Source organism: Melozone crissalis, unplaced genomic scaffold, assembly GCF_028551555.1.
Source record: "Melozone crissalis strain CALT ecotype California unplaced genomic scaffold, PUWL_Pcris_2 ptg000018l_1, whole genome shotgun sequence".
Lineage (NCBI taxonomy): Eukaryota > Metazoa > Chordata > Aves > Passeriformes > Passerellidae > Melozone > Melozone crissalis.
Window position 1 is genome coordinate 19453400 of NW_026535796.1, and position 12273 is coordinate 19465672.

Consider the following 12273-nt stretch of genomic DNA (forward strand, 5'->3'; position numbering starts at 1 on the left):
AATTAATCTGGCCTCTCACTCCTTCCCCCTGAAAAAGAAGGCATATTAAAATCCAACTTGCTTCTCAAGACTGAAAACCTACCCTTCCTGTGGAAGAGAGACTGCTGGATGTGGTCTGGTGCAAATGGCGAAAGTAAAACCCGTAACCACCTGAAAATTAAAGGAACAAAACCAAACAACATCAATAAGAAGCTGTTAATGCATAACATGTTCAATCACACAATCACTTCTTCATGGTAAGTATTTTAGTGCTCTGAATATCTGGAACTGGACAGCAGTAGAAGGAAAGTGCCATCAGTCCACATGCACTGCTGTTTATTTGACACTGAGACACACCATTGTTGTGCTGGAACTGCACTGTATGTTTCTAGAAAAGCTGGTCTTGTCTTCATACACGTCTCTCTTGTCTCTTCCCTCAGCATTTCTCGTAACTGAATGCAGACAAAATCAAGAACTGGCACGGTTGGAGAAAATAGCAAACTGCACTTGGGCAGATTCTCCTCATCCAAGGTGAGCATTAAAAGCTGTCAAGGCACTAGCAGATGCTCATGTTATACCATGTTGCAACAGACAGATACTGACAGTTTCCTTGCATGAGAAAACTCACTAAAGGGAAATCAGGTGGGGCTTTTTGTTATTTCAAGGATCTCTTGAAGCTCAATTCTACTACACATCATCTGCAACAACTCTAAATTCCTTTTCCTGGCTTTCTTACACAATCAAAGGGATATTCTGTGATTAGAATTCCACCAAGAAAGAGCACCTATATCAGATGTTTAACAGCTGAATGACTAAAAGGAAATGGACTGCTCAGCCAACATCACTTAAGTACACCAGGTAAGGGAGCTAATTAGCATTTATAAAAATAAGTGCAAGTAATAATACTGAATATGCTAAACTGGATAGGAAGTGGAATAGGCTTGCCTGTCCCGTGAGTGGTTGAAGACCCTGATCTGTCCATGACGGTAGAGGAACTTGGAAATCTGGTATGGCTTTAGGGAGATGTGAAATGGAGACCAAGTTTCTTGTCGCTCAAACAGCTCTGGGTGATTGCACACCTGTAAGACAGAGAGCGTGTCAAAAGTTGGGAGGAATTAACTTAGTCCAGTGCAGCATCTACATCCCAAATCAACCATGACCAATGATCACTGAAACTTTAGTATTGCTTAATATTGCATGGTTATTTTAGTGTATCTGCTCTGAATATGGCGTCAGACCTTTTGCTATTCATATAACAGCTACTGCCTCTTCTTCCCAACTGAATGGCTTCCTTCAACCATTGTAACCAAACCAACCTTTGTAACCAAACCAGCTAGCAAATGCATGCATCATAGAGCTAAAACCCTTCTTCACGCAACATCAATGCTACACTGCATCTGAAACACAACTGAATTGCATGCCAATTTGCTTGCCTATGCCAGATTTTTTTCAATATGGTGTTTCCTAGAAGCCACATCTTAGTTTGGTGCTAACCAATGATCATACTTTTCAAAAATTATTATTTAAAATAGCCTTACCTTCCTAAATTGCATGACTAGATTCATGAGACTACTAGTGGTGGTCTGTGCTTGCTGAGTAGTGCCCATTGATGACTGCAAGAGGTCATCAATAGAGATTTTGTTTTTCAGAGCTTGGTACAAGAGCTTCTGTCGACTTGTCTGCTGGCAGTACATAAGAATTTCAATCTGCAAAATGATAATGAAGATTTAGCCATTTCTTTCTCTAAAATGAAGGATGATAACATTAGTGTACATAGAGCTGAAACACACCTTGAGGAAAACACAACTTTATCAAAAAATACATTTATAGGCAGTTGCATTCGATGTGCATTTCAGGATCTAACCTGGAAAGAACTTGACTGACAGGTGTGTTTTGGAAGGCTTGTGTAATGATGTGGGAGACAGACCTTTAAAAGTACATGAACACAACTGAGTAAACAGATGGATTCTTAAGATTCTGACATCACACCTGCAGCTGATCAGTTTAAAATCTGATTTCAATTCTGCCATCCTACAGCTCCCCACTTAGACCCATGCTAAGGAGTGCCAGGACCCACAGCAGTGACCGTGCATCGCACAACAACAGTGTCTCAGCCAATGTCTCTCAGCCAATGTCTCTCAACCTGGGGACTGTTGACTACAAGATCATCTAGTATTGCTAACATCCATGTGAAATTAAGAGACTGGCAAGAGAAAAAAGCATGATGCTGCCACTATGTATTTCTCTGTACAGGCAAGCAAAAAAAAAAAAAATCCTAAATCCATGCCAAATCCTTCACAAAGGCAACTGGAAATGTTTATCACCCAGTAATTGAGGTATTAATCTCCTTCACGGCCATTAGGGATACTTCTGTCAACTTAACCAGGACTGAAGATATTTCATTTTTAACAGGTAACAAAATACTTTCCCAAGAAAAATGTTTATTAATTAGAAGTTCTTCAGTTACATTCACATCTAATGACATTGCTGGGATGAGGTGCATGAAAGTGAAGAGAAGTCTACAGTCAGATTTCAGGTATACAGACTGACAAACAAGTTTGCAAAAACCAGATCAGAGAACAGAGCTATGACAATAGAGCTGTAATACCCATTCCAGAGAAATACTTTTTCTCACCTTATCTGACAGCTCATTTTCCACATCCTTCTTGATTCTTCTCAACATGAAAGGCTTCAGGATCATGTGCAAGCGGGATAGCTGGTCTGAAATAAAGGGAAGGGGAAAGAAAGAACAATTACTTAATCAGAAAGGAAAATTATATAGTGTTTTACAATAAATTAAGTCCCTAACTGCTCAGCCATTTCCCCCATCTGAGTTCTTACCGCATAGAGTTGATATTTTTCTCTGTTGATTTTTCTTTTTGAGTGCTGTGCTACACTGTTTTTTTCTATGCATTACACATGCTATATTACAGTCAGAAACAGAAATTTCAACATAAACTATCAACAGCAATCCAGTAATTATGCATCTCCAATCCCATTATGCATCCTCTGCTTTAGATGCCACATCTCATAGAAAATTTAGCCATTTTTAGTTCAAAAAGGCAACAGATTCTTAATATAAAAATCATAACAGTTACTGCACTCACTCTCATCAATAGCAGATTTGTTCTCTGCATGGCTCTCTATGTCCTTAGAAAACCACTCATTGAACTCTTCATGGGAATCAAACAGTGTTGGCATGATAAAATGCAGCAGGGCCCACAGCTAAAAGAAGAGGAGAAAACACCAGATTAGCAAAAGTCATCCTACTGTGGATACGGTAATTGGGGATCCCAAAAACTTGCAGCTCTTCATAAGCAAAATGACTTCACTAGATCATGAGACATGGCAAAATTAAACAAAACACCAGCTGCATTCTCTTCCTGCCTCCCCCCACAATGCCACAGATATCAACTTAACAGAATCCCATTAGAAAGCAGTGACAAACACATTCTAACTACTGCAGCCAACAAAAGGAAAAGTCACCAGAATTAGATTTCATCTAATCTAAGTTTTACTTCAAATATCTTTAGTGGCAAGTTTCCATATTTTTCCCTCCCAGGGCTGATCCCATGTTTGTCTGCCAGTGGTTTGCTACAAGCATGATCCCGCAACCACAAAAATACAACAGATTTCTCAACTGTTTACATATATTTAGTGTGTATTATTGTTACAAAGAAAAAATCCACTCTTTTGAGCTCCCAAATACCTCAGCCATTGTGTTCTGGATTGGGGTACCAGTCAACAACAACCTGTTTCGGCACTGGAACTGTAGTAGGATCTTCCAACGAACACTGACGAATAAAAGCAAGAAAAATCATTTATAGAGAAAACTGTAGAATGATATGAAACATAAGGTATTTTAAGGCAAATTGTTTCCAGTGAGTTTCCCAAACGATCTTTGGAAGCCACTGGACAAAACTATTACAGCTGTTCCCCAGTCTTTCAAAAGACAACTACAGGAAAAAATAACCTTTTTCCAATTAAAAAAAAATAAAAGTGCGTAATTTATTATATTTTTTCTAAATATCTTTTTTACTCATTTTTAAAATAAATGCTTATTAATAAAGTCTCATGATCAGAATAATTAACTTTCCAAAAGAAACAGGTACTTTGAATCTGAATGTCATGTATTTTTCATACTTTACAAGAGGAAGCATATAGGCTACTGTGACAGGAGTGCTGAGCTATACATTAAAATAATCTTTGAGGGGTGGTTTCCCAAGAATGCTGAAGAAACAAACTTTGGTCAGAATCAGCCTGCATCTAAAGTAGTCCTCAACTTACGGCAACTTGAACAAAGGTTATGGGAAAGCAATTACAGAAATAAAGACAGACAAATCCATTACTTGAAAACAAACAGAAAATTTTCTGGCATAGAGTCTCATAACACAGACTGGGCTTTACTGCAGCCAACAGTACTCATGGGATTCTGACCTTCATTCATGTCTGGAAGTGCCACTGAATAAGGAATCAAAATAATGCATTTAATGGAGCCAATATAAGCAATACAAGCTAAGGACTACAGACCATTCACTAGGCAGAATTATGTGAGTAGTCAGGAGGGAAAGTGAACAACATTTCACACTGTTTTGTTTAACTGTCCTGCTCCAGAGCTACTTTTTAATTACATTTTACATATTTGGAAAATCTAAATGCAAAAAACCTAATGAATCTATCCCGTGTCAGAGAGTTATACAGATATTTAACTGGGTTAGATACTTAAGGGGTCTTATGTGTGTCAATTTTAACTTCTATCAATTTATGTTCTCTTGATGCTTTCTTGATACTCCTCCAAGAGGCTGATACACAGAAAAGATTTTGTTTTCAGTTAGTTTATTACCTGGAGCTACTCTTGAGTGCTTGTGCTTCATCCAGCACCATATACTGCCACTTCACTCGCTGGAAATACTTCACATCCTGCACTACCAGCTGGTAACTGGTAATTACCACGTGGAAAGGAGCATCCTGAGTATACAGTGTCTTCTACAACCACAAAAGGAGAAACAAATGTCCACATAACGTAGGTACATTGTCAAGAGTTCACTGCAATTTCAGACTTCTGTTTTACAATCTTCTCATTACTATTGCATTTTTCACAGCTGACTTGTAAAATTAATTATATCACAGTTACTCAACTAGTGGACCTGGACTTCAGCCCTTAAACAAATTCAGACCTTTCTTAATATGCAAGGCAAGACAAGACGTGGGTACTGACCCCTACAAAATGCTATTGTTAAATAAGGAACAATCTTGACAGAATTGCAGGGATTCTGCATTGGGATATCCCAAGTTGGTTACTCAAACAGAATAAACAGTCCTTGACACTGAAACTTCCAGATGAAGAACAGAGGTCTAGTTCTTCATCTGAACCCCACACCACATTCAATTGCCCTGTATGGTATTGCTCTTCAGCACAAGAGAAGTCTTCCACCTCATTATCTTAATGAAAATGTTACTCCAGGAATTAAGAAACTCTGCATCCACACCACTAGCTTAGCTTGGTGACATGTAGCAACAGTTTCTGGTTTACTGTGCACAGAGAAAAACAGTCAAAGTACACATTCATGCTGGCATTACCTGACTCCAGAACTTTCTGATCACCTTTCTATCATGGGGATTTCCCCAATAAGGTAGCACCTGAAAAAGTAAAAAAATCAGAAAGACATTATTTTCAAATAATGACACCAGCTCTGGAATTTTATAGTCTGTAGTCTACAAAATGACATACTTCTTTCTCCAAAACAACAAAAAGGGAAGTTATCTTTATACCATCGAGAAAAATCAGAAAGCATTTAAAAATACTTTAATTTACTTTAATAAAAAGAGCATTCCAGGAGAAGGCATCAAGAAACTTGGCCTGATCAAGCTATGATGAGAATCTAAAAATGTCCATTAGCATTTAGCACAAACCTTCTAGTCAGGTTTTTTTTCCAAAAATTAAAAATGATACTTTGCTTATGGCAGAATGAGGTCTGCACTCAACTGCTATAGTTAAAGCTAGAGGACTAGAAGGCTTGTTGCCTGTTTAACAACCTCCACGGTCCTGTTGGTTTTCTATTTCAGAACTGACCCCAAAAAGCTGAGATGAAGTTAAAATGTCTGGCATGAATATATTTAATATAAGAATTTTAAGATCAACCACTACCGCCAGAGAAAGCCTTTAAACTATCTGCAGTTCAAAACTGTTACTCAGACCTTTGCACAGCACTGAATCCTGCCACTGGTTAATAACACTGTACTGCCATCTCCTGCCTGGAGGAAAGACTTACAGTCAGCTAAGACTGGGAGGTTTGGGAGGGAGGAAGAATGCTGCTTGCTGAGGTGGTGAAAAGTCTTACAACTTCAATTGACAAGTTCCAAAAGCCTTTAATTGAATACTCTTCCACTGTTCTGTTTGTAAAACAACCAGACTGCCTAAAAAGTGATTTGTCTTTTTGTTTACATATTCTGCCAGGGACATAAATCCACTGTGATTTACTACAAGCAGAACTGACTGCACACTTCTGTATGATTAGAGGAAGAAACAAAACTGGTTGAAAAAAAGATTGATTGGAGTTATAAACATGTGACAGAAAGTTTAGAAAACTTATTTTTAAAATACATTTTGTTGCATGGATGAGGTAAACATCAGCATGCAATAAGATCAGCATGCCAAAGAACAGCTATACAATGATATAAACAGTTTGCTGTTTAAGTCAAAAAAGAGAAAACTATCTTTTCACAAGCATCCTGACTGCATTTTTCAAACATTTGCTGTATTTCATTCCTGAGAAGGAGAAGGCATAAACAGTTGCTTGCCTATTCCATACAATGAATAGATCAAAGAAGTGAGACAAAGCAGACAGATTGGCCAACAGCTCTCAAGTTTTTTAATCAAGAGCCCCTATTATTTTGGGCTATGAAAAGACATGAATGGATCATTTTTAGGTTGTGTTGGCTTTTCTTTTCTTTTGAATACCTCCTCAATAACACAAGTGTTTGAATTTCTTCAGTTGAATTTCTTAGTTGCTTTAAAGGCTCAGTAATGCCAATTTATTCCAAAATACAAGTCACTGGAATAAAAAGTATTGAACTATGCTCTAGCACAACTTCTCTTCATACAGATACCTCAAACTAAACAACACCACAACCAATGTACAATCTCACCAGGGTCTCCAAAGCAAGCTATTTGGTAAAAGCTAAGTCCTTTAATTTTGCCTTGCCCCAGATTCAAGTATCACTTATAGTTAGACATTCAAAGTTTGTTCCTCATACTTTTTAAGTAGCCAAGACATTCAAACAATTAGCCTGATGTTACTGGTATACTGGTTACTCACAACTAGGTGTCTTCTACTGTTTTCTGTAAAAAGGCAAATCTGATGTTTCAAAAAAAAAATAATCAAGACTTCTTTATATCAAAGGTTATTATGTTAACAACCCAAATACTTAAAATTATTATCCGTTTCTCTTTGCAGATGTAACTGCAAGCTTCTAACACCTTTGCCTATCCTGAATTCTGAAATTACAGCACTGTTTTAGCAGTACACATTTCTTTTCAAATTTTCCTTTGCAACACTCCAATGTTTCCACTGGGGGACAGGTAAGCAGCTTGTTTTTCAGTAACTGATAGTTCCTTGCTTTCTAATTTACTGTTTACTATTTCTATTTACTATGCTTTCACATTCACAATATACCTGAAAAACTCCATGTTTTCTTTCAATCTTTTTGCTCTTATCTATTTGTGCTTCACTTCTCTGCTTTTCCTTGATTATTAACTGTATGTCCATAGTTGTTCTATTTTTCTGTAATAACTACATTTTACTTCCCTGTTATCTGTTCAGTGTTTGTTCACATACAATCTTTATCTGACTCAAATTCACATGAATGACTGAAAACACAGCTCTAACCCCAAAGACATTACACAAAACTCAGTATGTAATTCTTGGTTCTGCTGCCAGGCCCACATGTTACAATTACACACCCACTTGCTGACCTACTACAGTTCCTGACTGAGGAGGTGTCTTTAAGTCAATGCAAAATGAAAACCATGTGATTAAAGTCAGAATATTTTCAAGCCCTAAATAATTAAACACTTCAGAAAAAAAACAGGATTATGGGAAAAAATACCAGAAACAGGCCCATTACAGAGTTTCATATTCAGTAAGCACCCAGATATGATACAGAACTCAGGAGAACAACATGGTTTGCTCTCAAGGAAACAGAAAGAAATTTCTTGGACATCCTTATTACCTTAAATTTAGGTACAAATCTGGCAAACTCCTGGTGCCAGTTGTTCAGAGTAGAGGCAGGTGAAATTATTAAAAAAGGTCCCCAGATGTTCTCTCTCTGGAAAACACACATAAAAAATTAAATTTAAAAAAATAATTGAAGTGAAGTGATAAAGAGATGGTTGATATGGCTTTAAATCTACTAAATGACAGTGACTACACGAGAGGGAACTGTATGCAAAATAGCAAAACTCTTCCAGCACAGCAGGGTGATACAAAATCAAACAGAGCAGATCTAATGTTCAACCAAAACTTATTTCATAACAGCAAAGTTCTTCCCAGAACAAACTCCTTTGTTTCTGAGAGTTGCCACCTGCATGTCACTAACAGCCCCTGTCGTTTTGATAAGAACTTGAGGTCATATTGAAAAACTTTGCTCTGCCACATCACAAATTACAGTGCTCTCTGGTAAATAACTGAGTTGATCCATTAATATATTAGCAGTTACAAGCTGGCCCTCCTAAGGGAGAGGCAGAAGAACAAAGCGCTGTGTAACCTTTGAAAAACCTCAAGGTGCAGTGTCACAGGAAGACAAGCTTATCTTGTTATTCTCTCTATACAGATGAGCTCAAGAACCTTCAGCTCTGCACACTTTTACAGTATTTTGGCCAACAGTAGCAGAAACATAAAGAAATGCGCACAATTTGGTCACTAGTGCAGCTAATTTTGCTTCTAGTGTCACTTCATTGATATCTCCTATTTAGGGCAAGTGACTGGATTGCAATCAAGACCTTTATTTTTTAAATAAATTTATCTATTTCTGCATTAAGAAGTAAGCTCCTGTTGTTAATTCTGTTTTGTTTGTCTGCCCTGGCACAGAAGAATCACCATGCTTCCTACAAAACCCCACTGGAATATGGAAATTAATGCTAATTGCCATGAAGCTCAGAATCTGAGCACTTTGATCTGTAAAACTCAGTGAACCATCAAGTGTGCGTGTTCTCTCCTGAGGCTTTTACACTCAGTGCAAGTGAGAAGATTTTACTCTGTGAATAAATGAAAACTCTATATAAATAAAAACTGACAAACATTCATATTTGTAACTATTTCAATGGCTCCATGTGGAAACAATGTATAAAATACCCTTTAAGACATTTAAGCTTTATAATTCAAAATTCATTTCCAACATGTGAAAAGTATGCATCTTCTATCAAACATACTACCCAGGAACAAGGTATAACCCACCTACCTCAGCCAGATGTGCAAGGAGAGCAATACTTTGTACTGTTTTACCCAGACCCATTTCATCTGCCAGGATTCCATTGATGCCCTGCAAAAGATCCATAAATGAACACCTTCACTTAACTACTTTTTAAACTACAAAGAACTGGTAAAACAGTTGCTACTGAACTGAGGGGGAACAGCCCCACTGTAACAACTCTGAAACTTTATCATCTCTTGCATCTGCTCCTGAGAGGTAATTGATCTCAACTATATTTCATTCATCTCTCAGTCTTAGTTTTCCCCTAAGCCTCTCTGCACTTCATGATCCCACTGTGACCTGGGCACACTCACAAGGACAAGACTGCCTGCAGTCTATCTGCTGACCCAAGCTTGAAACAGTATGCAACTCCAAGCAGGAAAATTCTCCTCCATGTATGATCTAAGTGATAAACAGTTGTATAAACCACACAAAGAATACTGAACTCAAAGCCCCATTCAAAGCTGTTATGTACTAAATAATCAAGAACTTTGATTCAATAATCAAAGAATAATCAAGAACTGGTACATGGCCTACCTAGTACTTTTCTTTTTTCCAAATACATTAAATATCAACTATACTATAGTCTATTTTTAAAAACAGTCGATTTTTGGGCTAACTTTAATGACTTCAATAATCCCAGAAGGTATAAAAATTTGCAAGATGTACTAATATACCTGCTCATATAGGTTGGCCAGCCAATTCATGCCTTTCAGTTGATAACCTTTCAGTTTTCCATTGAAAATGGTAGGCTGTGGAATATCTTCTCCTGCTCGGATAGATGGGTTTGCTAAACTGTAGCTCTCTCCAAATCCAGTCCCGGATTTGTTAGCAGCCCGTAAAGCAGCTGCCCGGCTCTCCTTTGCATCTTCATCAAATGATCTGGTCTGAACAGGAAGAGGAAGGTAATGCATAAGATGGTGAATATATTAACTTATCAAGAAACTGTAGTGTAAAGGGCTTTACAACTCACATTAAGACATGATACTCGTCAGAAATGAAGAGAAAATGAGTCTGTTCCACAAGCCCAGTAGCCTTGTGTTCTACTGGTATAACACAAAATGTGTATATGGAATTAAATTCAAATCTGGTCCCTGGATTAACCTGTTTGACTTGACTGCTATGAAAGATCCTGGTACTGTGGCTTCTGCCAATTACTCAGCTTGCTCTTCTACTTCATGGATCAAAAAAATACATACCCGGGCTTGATGAATCTGGTAAGCATCCTCAGCATTCTTCAGAGCTTGGGCCTTGTAATAGTTGCTATCTGAAAATACCAGACCCATATTAGAGCTCTGCATCAGTAACCAACCAAACACACAGATAAATTCCAATAATTGCAGCAGTCCTCCTTGCAGAGAGACTGCTGCAATTATTGTGCTTGAAATTGTTAAGTTTTCACGGTAACACACAGAGTACAGTAAATTTCAAAAGAGTGCAAGGAAAGCACTGTAGATGAATCATTTACCATAATCTTCTTGGGTGATGTTGACCACTACTCCTCCACCAATATCAATCTGCCTTTGGGTAGAGCTGTCTTCCAGTTTGCGCAGGATTTCCTCCTGTATCCCATCATGTCCAATATCTCGTTTACGACTCATAAAATGGGCATATAACTCAGTTTGTGTGATCAGGAAGTTCAGTTTTCGCTGCTGTCTCTTAGCCTAAGAGAAGAGCATTTACCAAAAACAAAAGAAGGGGAAAAAGAGACAGGACAAGAGTTCAATGTTAAAATATAATTAAACAAAAAAAAAAATCATCTAATAATGTATCAACAATCAATCTATTTAGATTATGTTAAGCACATCACTTTGAAGTGCTACATTATTAGTTGCACATAAGAACACTGACCAACTCCATAAATATCTATACTAAAATATAAAAATGTTGCAAATGAAAAGTTTTTTTTTAATTCAGTAATCATTACAAAAAACACCATAATCCATTAAAAGAAAGTTTCAAAATTTTGTTTACACTGAAAAATAAAAATATCAACAAAAAAATAGCATGACTTTAGTGGTTTATAGTAAAGGAACTCAGCAGTTAAGAAATGCTCTCATGGCAACCTCACTCCCACATTCTGTTACTTATTAGTAGAGGGAATTATGGTAGTACACATGAGTACATCAATAAGTAATAGATTTGAGATATTATCGTTACTCAGCATTCAGCAAGGCATTGCAAAAGCTCTATTCACCCTTAGGCTTTGGCAAAAAATGCAACTGTTAAAATTTGTCTATTTATTTAAGTCAGCAGAAAACTTTACCAAATGTTAATGAATTTGCAAGAATGAAAGGAACACAATAAATGCAAGCATAATTTAAGCATTATAATACCTTATATTTAGTTTTAAGATCCAACCTTTCCTCATATAAGGTATACATATCTAAAATAACAACCACAGTTTCACTAGAGACCTTTTACAAGGAAACTCTCTTGAATTCAATCCCTTTTACTCTGTAATAGAGTCCAAGAAGTTGCCAGTTGGCTAACAAAAAGGCAAGCACAAAAAAATTCTGCGTCTCGTACATAAATAACAGAATCATCTTACAGCAGCAGGAGAAAAAAAGAACAGGACAAAAAATTCAATGTCAATGAAAAAGTGTCTTCCCTTCTGGATCCAGAGACAAACCATTACAAAATGTTGGCCCTTACCAACACTGAGCTGTGTATGTTTGTGAGACATGCACAGCTTCTGATTCCTTCCTCAAATTCACTCAATTATAAAGAATTTATGCAATTTGAAGGGTTTTTTTAATCACCTCTTGCTAACATTAGAATAATTAGGTAAATAAAAATAAGACAGCAGAAGACATATGTGGA

The 12273-nt window shown here is 37.1% G+C and overlaps 1 protein-coding gene across 2 annotated transcripts in view; it reads right to left on the minus strand.

Annotated features, from left to right (window-relative positions):
• The window catches only part of INO80 (INO80 complex ATPase subunit), a 61359-nt gene that overhangs the window by 32206 nt on the left and 16880 nt on the right, over nt 1-12273 (minus strand). For both annotated transcript variants that reach the window (XM_054275292.1, XM_054275291.1), the window contains 13 exons: nt 10919-11114; nt 10650-10717; nt 10128-10337; nt 9439-9519; nt 8212-8307; nt 5560-5619; nt 4823-4965; nt 3689-3773; nt 3087-3204; nt 2615-2700; nt 1518-1685; nt 925-1058; nt 83-150 (listed from right to left, as the gene is read on the minus strand). In XM_054275292.1, the coding sequence (XP_054131267.1) occupies nt 83-150; nt 925-1058; nt 1518-1685; nt 2615-2700; nt 3087-3204; nt 3689-3773; nt 4823-4965; nt 5560-5619; nt 8212-8307; nt 9439-9519; nt 10128-10337; nt 10650-10717; nt 10919-11114 (1513 nt within the window). The remainder of the gene's footprint in view (nt 1-82; nt 151-924; nt 1059-1517; nt 1686-2614; nt 2701-3086; nt 3205-3688; nt 3774-4822; nt 4966-5559; nt 5620-8211; nt 8308-9438; nt 9520-10127; nt 10338-10649; nt 10718-10918; nt 11115-12273) is intronic.